We start from the raw sequence: 14,636 nt of genomic DNA on the forward strand, positions 1-14,636 counted from the left end.
TTTTTAGCTCCTCTATATTGTTATGCTGCTGCATAATGATGTTTTGCCTGTCTAGCTTTCAAGAGGGCTTCAGGGTTTTTTAGCTGTAATATTTGTTCCAACAGCCGCCTGTTTTTCTTCCTAAGAAGGACTTGTTGCTGTCAGGAGTTAAGCTCTTGCTGCAGAGATATTTTCCTTAACTCTGCAAAGAACTGTTGTTTATTTGTACTTTGGCTCTAGTCCAGTCTTCTTCCTTGCAAGCTGGTAGGGTTTGTGTATTGAGAAGAGTTCCTACAATGCTCTCTTGTCCATCTAGACTTTAATCTAGACAGGGGGTTTTTTTCTGTCCTTAACAGGATTTGGGTTAACAGAGTCCTGAAAGGTCTTGGTTCAAAGCTTCTGTATATGGTCTCTAGCATAGAAAACTTTACCATGACTCATCTATTTTCTTTGAATTTTTGTTTTCACTCCTACATTTTACTTGTAGATAACATTTTTTTCCCAGTGTTTTCAGCTGTGCTTATATGTGGGTCCTAAATGCAAGAGCACAGTTGCTTTTTGCCTATGTCCCTGTGCAGAGAGAGGTAGGCTGGCAGATAACACGGTATCGTGTGGACTTGGGTGTCCCTATGGTATCCAGTCAAATAATTCCACAACATAAAACAGGCAGATCAAAGTTGCATACATAGGTGAGTTTAAATGCCAAAATGCCAAAACAAGGATTGCATATGTAAGCAAGTTCTTACCTTAGCAAATTTTCTTTTTGTGCATTTGAAAATTTGCATCCTACAGTGTGTTTCTATAAGCTTGTGTGGTATATACCATAACATACTGGTATGAAGTACTTACGGTACGAGATACCACAGGTTTTGTTAGTGAATGCATTTTTAATATTAAAGTTTTGGTGGATTTTGGATGAGCAGTCTGTTGTTTGGAAATAGTTATGTTTGTTGATATTTTTGCTTTGTTTCTTTTTTTTATTTTATTTTTTCAGGAAGGAGGTTGCAATGCAAATGTAGAAATCACCAGGTATATTTCACTTTAATCATGTGGCAAGACCATTTATACTTCTGCATTATATTGAATGTGGAAGCTGTCTTTCTGATGGAGAAAAAGCCTTGTTTTCTGAAGTTTGTTTAGCTTTCTTCAAGCAAGGATGCTGACTTCTTAAGTTTTGGGGGTTTTAATTAATATTTCATGTAGATTTCACATTGTAGTGCTTACAAAAGAAAGTAGATCAGTTACATTTCTATATTTATAAGCATGCTTGGAACCATTTTATTGCAGATTTTTGACAATGCCTTATGGCAACTTGTAGTGAGTTGAGGCATTTCATCTTTGGTGTGTGTTTAACCCTGGCCATCTTGCTGGTGCTGCGAGGCATGTATTAGTCCCGTGTAAGCTTCTCAGAGTATGTTGATTCTTCCTGTCTGTTCCAGTCACTGGATACTACAGGACTGTAAAGAGTGATGCAATTACTTTGATGGCAAGTTGAGAGTGAAGGGGTTTTGGTCTTTGAAACTCATTTTGTCCTGGCTCTTATAAGCTAGTACAAAGGTGCAGTCTAGTTATGAGTAATGTCACCTAGTCAAAATATGTGCACTTTCTTATGCAGTGATTCATCCAGTCTCCTGTGGATTTTTCTTACTGGCATTGACATTTTCAGATTGGACCAGAACTGAGTGCTTTTTCCAGTAGTGATCAACACTGGATGCTAAGGAAGGTGAAAACCTCCACTCTGCTGCTGACTTCCCCAGCTTTCCCGGTGCAACAGGTGTAGGAAGGGCCAGTTAGGCCGCAGTTACATTCAGTGTTGTCTAATTGGAACCAGAAGGCATGACAAATAATATAAACATAACAATTACGATATATAAATAATAAATGTATTTCTAGAATATCATGTAAAATAATACATATATAAATAATAAAATATAAATAGTATAAGCATAAATAATATTACAAAAAAATTCACCATCTCTGCAATACTGTATTATTATTACCATCTTTCCACTTAGGGAGGAGATGTTCTGCTTTCTATCTTGTTATGCATTTTGGTGCCTTCCACATGTTATTGCAGCCCAGATTGTTTCATGGGTCAGAAAATTGTTCACAGTAGTCGAATTCCCTGTACCGCCTTTCCTAAAGTATAGCATTGACTAATAAATTGTGTTTTATTTTTCTGTTTTAATGATATGGGTTGCACTTAATTTGAGATGGTTGTCGTTAAAACAAAGTGGTTCACTGCATTCTCTACACTGGGGCTTTCCGTGGTAGATCCAGTGCTGATGAGCTGTGTAGTCTGGGGTAATCTTTCTCTTTGACAGTTACATAGAGAAATCTCTACAGAGTGTGCCATTGTAAAGAAACAGTCCAGACTAAATCCTACTCTTCATGAGGATGCGCTACTGTAGCTTTAGTAAGGAGTCAGAACTGCAGCTCATCTGTCCTTCTAGTGAACAGTTTGGAAGAGAAGTTTTACAGCCTAGAAACATGTAACTTTTGCAGCACAAACCCGTGGACTCAGCCAAGCACTGCCTATCAGAAGGGAATTCGTTTTCTTTCAGCAAAAGATTTTTTAAAAATCACTCCCTTCTACAAGATGCCTGTGCCTTCTTTCTTTCTTGATCATTATTGACCACTGATGGAGTTGGCAGTATTCTGCCTGTATTTGTGTTGAAAGTTGTTTAAAATTTTTGTTTTGTATTGCTGACAATTTTATCTGGTTAAGGTTTTCAGCTTCTGCTAGCTCCAGCCCCTAGCTACATATATTCCCTCTCTGGCTTTACAGATTTCTGTATTTTGTCCTTCTCAGTCATGTCTTTTCCAGGCTGAAGATTCATGGTCTACTTTGTTATTTGAATGGAATTGGTTCCATAATTAATCATTCTTGCTGCCTTCTGTATCTCTTCCACTTCTAATGTGTTCTAGAGAAAAGGGTACCAAAAATTAATGTAATATTCAAAATACAGATGTACCACAGAATTTTAGTGTCATAAGATATTTTGTTTTATGTTCTCTCCTGGTTTCCTAATATCCCAGTATATTACATTCTTGGGCTCATTTTGGTATTGTCCTTCTATTGCTTTTAGGTTTGGTCTGTTGTGCTCTGTAGTGATCCATGGAAGCATGACAGCAATCTCTTTGTAATTATTGCACTTTCTTCTTTTTCCCTCTAAAGAAAGCACAGAAATACTCTTTAACTATGAGAATGTCCTAAATACAATGTTGTCATACAATGCTGCGAGACTGTGCTTACAGCTGGGACAGCAGGCCAGGCAGCATCCTCTGGGTATCGCTAGTGCAAATGAAGTATATGGTATGGATATCCATATGCCTACACCACTATGGTACAAGTGTGTGAGCTCTACCTTGGTAGGATATTCAGACACTCGAACTAAGAAATTCAGGGTTGTCTCTAATGCAGTACCTGGTTTTACTTACAAAGCTGACGCTAAAATATGGAAGCTCTTGTATTTTGTGGTTGTGTTTAGCACATCGTTACCCCAAACCGGCAGCAATACTCGTGCCAGGAATTAGTTATCTAGAGCAAAACGTTTATTGGAAAATTGTTTATCCATTCCTATAGCTTGATCCTTTTCTCAGTGTCTTCCTTCCCTCCAGTGTTCGAGTGAAATTGTTGAAAGGCAGTCATAATCAGTAATTTAAAACATTAAATATATTTCTACAAAAATATTCTGCTGTAGTATTTACGTATATTTCTTAAAGGTGATTTACTTGTAGAAAATGCCTCCCCCCGCCCCCAAGGATTGTTGACGGGGGGAATGTGTACCACATTCAGCCTCTGGAATATGCAGGACCTGAGGATTCGAGTACGTTGCAGCTGTCTTTACCCACAGTATCTGGAAATAACTAATGAGATGAGAAGTCTACAGCTGGTGGCAAGCACTGTAAATTGTGTGCGCTCTGCTCGCCTCCCCCATTGGCTTCCTGGAGGAGACGGACTGCGAACAAAGCCAGCAGGCTGTCTTGGTCAGTGCTATTGCTCACATGCAGCAGTAATTGAGAGTTGGGGCTGTATACTGTATGCTGAAGCTATCATACATGAAGGAATATATTTATTCTTTTTGATGTCTGTAAAAAGGACATGTGCTTTATTCCAGTAAAATCATAAGTAAGTGGGGTTTTACTAAAATTCAGATGACAAATATTGCTATTGGTCTTTTTGCAATTATAATAATTTGAGTGAACTTACATTTAAGTGTTGCTGAATTTAAATGTTAATGTACAGTGCTTATGCTGATTCCTCAAATTGTTCCCGTAAGGTAGATGAAGTATTATCTTAGCACCTGTGAGAGCACCCTGCTAAAGTTGGCCAGCTATTATTTGGGTTCTTTAAATATATTGTTTCAGTTTAGAGGGAGAAATAGAGGAAAATACTATTTTGTGGAAGTTCATAAAACATATTGATTAGCGATGTGATTGAATGTCTTTTGACTCACTTAGATGTTTCTTGGAAATAATTCGCTCAATTCTTAAAGTATGTATTTGAATGCTTAATATGGAAGTTTATCTGAATACCTATTAGTGCTTTCTAGATATATTAATTACAGAATAGCTGGAAAAAAATCTATTAAAAGGTTTCTTCAGCCTATTTTAAAACATAGTGTAGGTAGGTACATTAAAAGAACTGGGAACAATGCAGAAAAAATTGGGGAGAACAAAGTATTAGAGAATAAGAGCTGATTTTCTGTAAGTGGAATCGGATTCCTCTGAGAGGACCTCCTGGATTTTCCAGTTCCATCTAGCTTGCAAAAAGTGCATTGTAAGTGTCAAAATGATTACGAAAGCATTAATAACTAATTTGTATAGCCTTGCTCTGTGGATTTGGAATTTCAGTCTAGAAGTAGCCTTCGTTCCTCCATCCTAATGGAAGAATCTAGATTTGAAAACTGGCATGTTACACATGATGTTCAATACTTCTGACAGGTGAAAGAATGCATTCATACAATAGCTCCTCAATTGTATATGCACTAGTACCATCTGTTGAATTCAAGTTACATGAGTTAAACATGAAAAATAGGGAAATGGAGCTGTTCTGGGAGGGCTGAGGAGAGTTGGTTGGAATTCTTTCGTGTGGATTGTTTTTCCCAGGTTCATTTGGGATTTTCTTGGTGAATAAATATGGAGAATAAATATGAAATCCCTTCAGAACAATGGGAGAGGAAATATTTTTGCACAGTTCATAATTCATTAGTCACTAATTACCACAGGGTGCAACTGAGGCCAAGAATGAAAGTGGAGAGGAATACCCAGTTATGCGAGCCTCTGTAACAGATACCAGAAGAAAACCCTACAGAATAGGGAAGACCAAACTGTTCACTGCTTGGATTGACAGCTCTGTCTTGGGTTATTTGCATCCTTCCATGACACGTCTGTTACTGGCCACTAAGACAGAATATTAGATTAGAGTGGTCTCCTGTATAACTCCATCAGGCATCTCCTGCTCTATAGTGTTACAGGGTTTGGGTTTATTTTACATGTGCTTATGTTCCTGCCTTTGTGTACAAGAACTTTGTAACTCAGTCGTGTAGGGAATGCAGTTCTCCAAGACACACCGCTTGTGCAGCAGAGATGTAGTTAGGTGATTTCAGTATGCCTCGGATGAGACATCGATATTTTGGTTTCAATATTCAGAGAGCCATTTTTTAAATTTACATCTATCTTGCTGCTGCTAGCATTTAATTTTGAATACAGCGGGATGCATTAGAAAGGTGAAGGTTTAGTTTTAATTCTTCTTAGCAGCAGTTTGCAAATGTGATCCCTTGTGACAACTCTCTGATGCGGGGGGGGAATGCCAGTAGCTACTTTTCTGGTGGTATTTCTTTCACTCCGTGTTCTGCATATTTTGTTCTTACTGAAATTTGTTTTTAAAAATGAGACCCTAAACTTTCTTGGGCTTTTCTGTAGCACCCACCAAGCATTTGTTCTGCTTTAAAGTAGCTTAAACTTTTACAGTTCTCCTTGGCTGCATGGGTGTAATAGTATTCTTAGCTCGATGCTTTTCATACATTGTGTAAACCTTACATATTCTCGGTTACTGAGGTCAGAGTTTTTAACCCTTTCCTAATTTCCAAAGCAGTATCTTCATCTAATAATCATTTTCATACCCCTCATCAGTAAAATTAAGTAAATCTGTATGTTGGAAACATTTGTCATCTTTCAACTTTATTGATACTTGCTTTTTTCCCACCATATGACTTGGTTGCAAAGCAGTGCCATTCAGACTGCTGCCTCGTGCCCTCTCTGTGCTTAGCCTGGCGATGTGTCTCAGATTGAGATTATGCAGTTTCTAATTTTGCAAGTTAGTTCACTTATACCTTCTTCCCTTTCTGTTCTGCGTTCTCAGGAGTAGTTATGGATAATGTTAGCGCACTAGTTTCTGTATGATTGCTTTTATTGCTTTCTCTTCCCCTCAAAAGTTTACAAAACCAAATAGGATAGTGCTTATGTTGCACAGTGCGTAGCACAAGAAAATTCTGACCTAGGAGGCAGCCCTGGTGTGCTATCATAGAATAAACAGATAACGAGCACCACTGGTGATACACAGGGAATGAGTGGGTGTGATGGAGTATTCAGTACAAATTTAAGTCAGACTAACTCCACCCATCCTGCTCCAGACCACTCAGGACAATTGCTTTGGTAGTCTTGAACAGAAGCTTAATGCAGTGGGATATTGAATCTGTTTTTTTTTTTTTTTCCTAACTCTCAGGGGTTTTTTTGTATTATAGGACTACAAAGCTGATGAAGACCCTGCGTTATTCCAGTCAGTTAAGACGAAGAGAGGACCTTTGGGGCCAAATTGGAAGGTACTAAGAACTGATGTTACAACCTTACAAAGTCTTTATCAGCAGAAAAAAATAGTTCATGGTTCCTTAGAGACTAGCACTAGCAATGTTAGTCTTAAAACAGAGGGCAGAAATTCAATACTACTTTTCTTTTTTGTATTCAGTTAAAATTCCAAATGTCTTAGTAAGCAAAGGTACTGTCTGCTATTTGTTTAATATCACTACTAAACCCAAAGCTATGCAGATTAAATTGGATGAACGTTATCCTTACTCAAGATTGACATCTGAATATACACTATGATGAATTCCGTGGAAGTCATCAACCTGCTGTGGTAGCCACTGGAGGTGACTTAAAATGCAAAAAATTAGTTGGAAACTTCCTTATGGTTAGGATGGTTATAACTGTGATTTATAATTGTATATAATGGTTATAATGGTGTGTTTCTTAGAGCAGGGTAAAAGATAGTGCATGTATGTTTTGTTTTAGAATTACCAAAAAACTAGCAGAAGATAGTGGCAACTAAACCTAAGCCTGTCTTCACCTTGCCTTATTGAATATCTAGGTATTTTTCATTTGTGTGGAATGTGTACAAAATGCACATGAAAACCTCCAGTGTTTCATCATAAATAATTTCCCTCAGTGAGATAATACACCCTGTTTGTTTTAGTGCGTGTGTGTGCATGCATGCACGGATACATCTACCATGTTCTTGAAATTTTCAGTCTGGCGTATGTAATCTGAGTTGATTTGGGAAATGCATTTTCCACATTCTTTGGTCATTTACCAATTTTCTAATAAGCACAGTTGTTGTGTAAGCACAGGAAGATGACTTGACCAAAGCTTTATTTCAAGGTAAAGCCATCTTGCCTTTTACCAGGCTGCAGTTACCCAAGCCTGTATACTGGAAATTTTGTTCAAAGTTCATTATGCAGACCGCTTGCTTAACATAATCTCTTCCTCCACCCTCAAGTGTGACCAAAATTGAGTGTGCTAGATTTCCATGATGTCCTTACTAGAAAAGTCTGTTTTAATGTGAGACGGTACATTCCTTCAATATTAGTGTTACCTTTCTGCATGAGCACATTATTGAGTTATTCTTATGTGGCTGTCAACATGACTGCAGCGTGAAAGCTTAGCACTTAGTCACATCCAGTATGAATTTGCTCTGCTGACATATTCAACTACAGCAAAGTCGTGCTTGAGAACTGAGTCCTTAGTAGGCAGCATAAGTACTGGTGCAGATTATGTCAGTGTCAGAACACATATGTGTCACCCATATATACCTTTGCAATGCCTGTATACTTTTCTTAACAATTTGGCCTAAACAGTTGCTGCATACATAAAGATGATCCTTTCTTGGAATAACTTTTCGTAGAGGCTGTTGCCTGAGGTCCTCTTCAATTTTCTCCAGAGCCTTGCTCAACTCAAATTCAGAAACAAATTTCCTGTGGACCAGCAGCTACCACATGGAACCCAATGGCACCTGAACAGCAACGCAAAACTTGCCAGCACATCCCTGCCCAGTCACAAAGCATGTCCTTCCACAGACAGCCGTCAAAATTCATGTATATATGCCCATCCCAGAAGGAAATATACTTTGGCTGCTACACCAGATATCCTCATAGAAACTGAGAAGCTAACTGCTGTATACTAGAATGAATGTACAGGCAATCTGTCAGGAATAGGCCCCTAGTTGCCAATCAGAATATAGTTTCTCACTTTTGTCATTACAGTGAATGAACTGTTTCATTGACAGTAACATAATTTTACTTCTTATGTTTAGTGTGTACTGTGATGAATTATGCTCAAGTAAATGCTGAGGGTTTTTTAAATGTATTGCAAATGGTGTCCAGTTTCTTAAATTTTCTTGTAAAAGCGTTCAGTCTTTCATTACCCAAAAAAGTTCTAAATACAGCATGAATGTTTCTGCCCAAATACAGCGTAAAGGACTTGCTCTGAGAGGTATGAATTTTCTTCTAGTTCATTAGTTTAGATGTCACCATTAGTTATTTTACCACAGTTTTTGCAAAGCAGCAAGATAAACGTCAGATATTAGAGTAGGATGCATTGGACCAGCAAGCTCTTGGTCTCTGATTTCCTATCCTAAAACATGGTTGTGCAAGCAGAAGGTAGGCAGAAGATACACCACCCTTCTGCTATGAGAAGCGTGACCTGTGTCTTAAGTGTCAAATAGCTGACCACCATGTCTGACAGAGCAGTGTCCCCATTTCCCACTACATAGTACCACACTTGTTCTCAGCTGGCCTGAGATCATAAATCAAAGCAGCCTGAATTCGAGGACTTAAGATGTCTTTTGTCCCACTGTGGAAGGAGGCTGTAGTTCCACGGGTGTGTTTGTGCAGCGCTGACCATTCACTCCTCTACTTCTGTACGTGCTGGTACAGTGGTTTTAATGCTGTGTGGCAGTTAACCTAGGGAAAAAAATAGGGAACCAGGTTTTTGTGAAAGGGTGGGAAACAATATGGCAACACAGGGAGCTGTAACAGGACCGTTGGAAGTTTCAGTAGAGCTTCAGTGGGCTACTGAAGCTGACACCTCACTGCCATTAAGCTGCGTTACCAGAAGAAAAGCTTGTGAAGCTACCTCTTGGGTGCTCCATGTACTTCACTTTGTTTTAATGGGAGCTGAGGGCGCAGTTGATGTATACCACTGACCTAATTGGTGCTGCTACAGCTGTTCCTAATGTTGTCTTTTCAACATGATAAAAGTTCATCCTGTGACAGTCCAGTTGTACAGACACAAAAATAATGTGAAATTCCATCTGAACACCAAAACCCACTTTTTTACTGTGAGGGTGGTCAAACACTGAAACAGGTTGCCCAGAGAGGTTGTGGAGTGTCCATCCATGGAGATACTCAAAACCTGACTGGACACAGTCCTGGCAAGCTGCTGTAGGTGACCCTTCTTGAGTAGGGCTCCTGCACCCGGTGATCAGAGGTCTCTTCCAACCTCGGCAATGCTGTGATTTTGCAATCTATGCATATTGACACAGTCGTAATTCTTCCCTTTGTGTGTCCAAAGACAGCAAACAGTTCTGCTTCAGAAATTTTCTGAGCTTATAAGTAGCTAGAGATTGGTAGAGTTTCTAAGTGAGTTATCAATACTTTCTTCCTTGGGTTTTATATTTTTACGTAGGTTTCTGCCATTGGCTGCTGTCAAAATACTGAGCCATGTAGACCTTTGGTCTGACTTGCGGGTTTGTCCTGGGCCTGAGCATTAGCTGGAATCTCATGGAAAAATGAGTGTATTGTGTGTTTTGAGATGATGATGAGGGGAGGCATGTATTCAAACTCCCATTATTGTAATACTCCTTCTACCTGGGCTAAGTATTCTTGCTAGCAGGGTAAAATTGTCACAGGGATTATTTTTACAAACTGTGGTGAAAATGTGCATCCTGCCTTGCATGTTTGTTGTTCCTTCCTCCTCAGGAAGGAAGCAGGAGGCTGATGCAGGAATCGCCTGTTCAGGCCTGTGTGACCCAAAGAAAGTGGGGAGTTACTGGTTTGTGTTTTAAAAACAGCTGTAAAATGAGGAGGAGAACTTTGAATGCCTGGAACTGGCGGCACTGAATTTGTATGTTCCATTTAGTTCTGTCCTTTTACTAATGCCTGGACATAGCCTTGTGCTGTTTGGGAACACCAAACAACAGCAGCACTTTGTTTTTTTGCTTGTGAATAGAGCTTGTGAATCAGTCTTCTGAGGATAATTGGTTTTCATTTAAGTGCTCTCTGGTGATGAGTATTTGTGATAAAAATTCTGTGTTAAATAAATATGTGTTATTCACCAAGATTTTTATATGTTAGATGTATCTCACAGTAAATCTTTTTACTGTGTGCATGACCAACCGGAGTTGTCCATTTCATGGTTAAAAGAAATGTAGCTTAAAATTGCCGTAAGTACTTCTACTTAGAAGTTTGTTGCAGATATAAAGAATAAAAATCTGTGGACTGCTTACAGTAATTGCTTGTTATTCAAGCCAAGCACACAGAGGTGGGTTTTTTCTTAAGCAACTATCAGCTTCCTTTTTTGGTCTGTGTTTTTTTTTTCTTCCTTATTTTTTCTTCCTCTTTTACACAGCTTGGAGTAACCTAACATGCTTTGTTAAACTAAAAACATGATATATGGTCTCTTGTATTACGTAAATTGGACTGCATGAATTGTAGGAAAATCACTGTGTATGATGTTACAGGTACTTCAAAACTGTTTGGATGTAGGAACTATAACAGAAACGTAGGAATTATAGGAAATGGCAGTGGGTGTCTCCTGAATTTCCCTCAGTTCATTCTTCTGGGGATCCTTCTCTTGCACAAAGTACTCGAGCTGGAGCTGCTTCCAAGCAGTCTTTGAAGTGGAGCTTTAGTTGGTCTTATGGCCATTGATGATAAAGAAGGTCTCTCCCTATTTTTCTCATAGTAGCAGTCAGCAGGTCTGCAATTCTTTATGCAAAAATGAATAGGTAAATTATGCCCCACAACTAGAAACACCTCTACACCTGGGTAAAGACATACCCTTCTGGCATTGCCTGCAGGAGAGGGACGCGAGGGAGAGGGGAGGAGGGGAGAGCATGCCGGCGTCTGTATGGGCAGAGCAGAACTGCAGTCAGCTTAAGTTTGACGCTTTGGTGAGAAGCGGACCTGAGGGGTGGTTACGTGCTTTTTGTTATTTGAGTCTTTTCTAGCGCATGTGTGTTCCACCACTGTACTGAGCAACTCGGATTATAATTGCCTTTGCACAGTAGACCCAAAAGTAAAAAATGTTTTGGTGCTAGCTGTTGTAATCAAGCTTCATTCCTCATTGTCCTTTCAAAACATCAGAAAGTATATTACAGTGGCAATCATGAAAATGAAATCCATGTTAAGACTAAGATTTACGGTATATGTTTGCGGCATGGATGGTATTGTCTTACAGATTTAACCTGTTTGTTAATTCCTGTTACCCTATGTTCAGAGTACAGTGCTAAGTATTTACTAATACTTAGAATTCTAAGTATTATTTTAACTCTTAATAATATTTAGAATTATAATTTATTATTATAAATACTCTAATCTAATTTAATTTCCTATAAATTAATAATATAATTTATAATTATAATGTAATACTGAGAATTATACTTTCTAATAATTATATTGTTGGCTAAATTACATTTTTAAAAAATTAAAAATGCCTTCCCATTATCCATAAACAGAAAGAGCTAGCAACTGATGAAGAGTGTCCTAAAATGTGTGCTTACAAGTTGGTGACTATCAAATTTAAATGGTGGGGACTGCAGAACAAAGTTGAAAACTTTATACAAAAGGTAAGTGCTTCTCCCTTGCTGGGGTGTTGCTGGGGGGGTGGGATTGGAGGTGGGCAGGTAGGTAGGCAGGCAGCGTGGGTCTGTGTTGCCGTGGGGTTTTTTGAAGGGAAAGAGTGATGAAGTTCCCTGTTGCTTACAATCGATTTCTGTTTATTTCTTCAGCAAGTACAACCATTTGTGTCTTGATCTACTAGCAATGGTGTTTCGTTGGTGGTACTAGAATAACTTTTGAAGTTAAAAAACCAAAAGTATAAGCAAAGAGTCTGTGTCATGTAGGTGTAACACTTGATTTTGTAAGCAACAACACTTGCCAGGAAGAGAGTTCTTTTGACCCCCCCCCCCCCCAGTTGAAAGTTGCATAAAACGTGCTGGTGTTTCTTTAGTATTTTATGTTCTGGTTTTCTTATGAAACTGTTCTTGTGTTTCTGCTAATTCTAAAGTATTTGATTTTTTTTTTTTAATTGAATGCTTGCAAAACCAGGTATGATACAGGCAGAATCCAGTGCACTAGGATTTAGTTGGCAATTGTGGTGTTTTGTCAAATTTATGTTTGCATCTTACTTCGTTCCTGCTGTATCATCAGAATATGAATTGTAAAATATTTTTTAAAGTATGACTGAATATTTAGAATGTAAACTTATGTGTAGGCAAAGTGTTTAATCTAGACCATCATGCCAGTTCTCTCTAATCCAGAGGAAATGTGCTGTAACAGTGAGTTAACTCAAACATGATATTCCAGTAGCAATTGGGCATGGTGTTTCCTCACACACAACCAACGCCAGACCTTTTTCACTGAGGTAACCAGGGCTCTTAGCTCTGAGCGGACCACACAGCTAACTGCATTAAATGCTTATAAATGTCAATAAATACGATAGCAAAAGAGAAAAGCTTCAAACAACAGTAACTCCATCTCATTTGCAGAGGTAGTTTGTGATGGCCACAGCACAAAGTAAGGGTAAGGAGACGTTGGAGACTGTCTTTAGTGTGGTGGTGGTTTTGGGATGGAGTTTCCCACCATCACACATTTCAAACTGAACACTGTTAGGGAATAAGCTGAGCAGAAGAGCCAAGACTGATTCTCGGGTCTAATGAGGAGTATTTGAAGAGAGGAATTTTTTTTTTTTTTTTTTTTTTTTTTTTTTACACCTTGCTTTACCTGAAGCTGGTTCTTTAGAGGAAGTTATTTCTGCTAGTTGTCAAGAACTGTATGTTAGATTTGATCAGCAGCTTGAGCGATGCAAAATCTGGGAGCAGATGAACAAGACGTGAACTTTAGGTGGCAACCTGGGTAACTGAATACATGCAGAAGTCTGAGTTTTAGTAGTAAAATAGATTTCTGTGTTGTATATACATGACTACTTTTATCAGAGTAGTCAGAGCAATACTGGTAGTTTTGCAGATTGAATGGTTTATATGATGCATCTTTCATCATCCAAGTCACCATTATAAAAGTTGAGATTCCAGGGTGCTAGAGATGGACTGAGCTGGCAAGTTGCAGTTCTTCAGTGTAACACAGAGGGGTTTGGGGGCTGGCAGGTATAATGAAATGTGAAACCTACCAATTTAAGTAGAAGAGTTACAGTGAAAATATTCTTACTATCATCGATTCAGAACACAGATATGCGTACTTTAATGAAAGGGCCGTGGAACCCTTAGCTTGAATATTTATACTCTCAAAGTTTTTGCACCTTTGCAATTGCACATCAGATATTAACTGGGATGCTGATTTGGTACAAATTGCAAGTGTGCCATCTGTGGAGTCAGAAATGCTTCCCTTTTTGCTTCATTCTGGCTTTAGGAATTTGCCATTCTTGTTTCTTAATAGTGAGCACAGAACCTGTGACAGTTCTGTCGTAGACTTTTATACAGTTCATGCTAAATATTCTAGCTGTTGTGATGCTACATTTATTCTGTCTAGTGCTATCTTGGAGCTAGAACAGATTTTAAAAGGATTCTTCAGCATTTTCAAGTAGCATGAATTGCTGAACTTTCTTGAAACTTCTTTTTTATAGTGAATTTTGTTAATTTTTTCGGTGTTAAAGCATGTGAGAAATGAGATTACTTTAAATTGGATCGAGGGATGTGAGGGGGCTGAACCTGTAGCAATGTGAAACAGCATGCACCTGAAAATTATACCTTTCCAACTGAACAGCTGCAATCACTTCACCAGTCTTTGCAACATGTAGGTCTGTTATCTAATGTTTGTTTATCTTCTTAAAGCAAGAAAAAAGGATATTTACCAACTTTCATCGCCAGTTGTTCTGTTGGATTGACAAGTGGATTGATCTGACTATGGAAGACATTAGGAGAATGGAGGATGAAACCCAAAAGGAGCTGGAAGCGGTAAGAATGCTTTTTTTAAGGTGTGCTGTCCACCTATAGCTATACTATTTATCTGTTCGGGAATTGACGCAAGTCACGTTGTGTCCATCCCCTTGTGTGTGTTTGGGCAATTGCTGATGAACATTACAGCCCCTTTAGTGAGTCTCCTGTGCAGACCCATGCACTTCAAACTTCTGCATACTGTGTTGTG

General features: G+C 38.7%; 1 protein-coding gene across 1 annotated transcript in view; it reads left to right on the forward strand.

Annotated features, from left to right (window-relative positions):
* PITPNB (phosphatidylinositol transfer protein beta) overlaps positions 1 to 14,636 on the forward strand; it is a 36,392-nt gene that overhangs the window by 15,863 nt on the left and 5,893 nt on the right. Inside the window, exons 8-10 of the mRNA XM_075516467.1 lie at positions 6,729 to 6,806; positions 11,993 to 12,103; positions 14,324 to 14,446. Coding sequence (XP_075372582.1) covers positions 6,729 to 6,806; positions 11,993 to 12,103; positions 14,324 to 14,446 — 312 coding nt within the window. The remainder of the gene's footprint in view (positions 1 to 6,728; positions 6,807 to 11,992; positions 12,104 to 14,323; positions 14,447 to 14,636) is intronic.

This window comes from Mycteria americana, chromosome 13, assembly GCF_035582795.1.
Source record: "Mycteria americana isolate JAX WOST 10 ecotype Jacksonville Zoo and Gardens chromosome 13, USCA_MyAme_1.0, whole genome shotgun sequence".
Lineage (NCBI taxonomy): Eukaryota > Metazoa > Chordata > Aves > Ciconiiformes > Ciconiidae > Mycteria > Mycteria americana.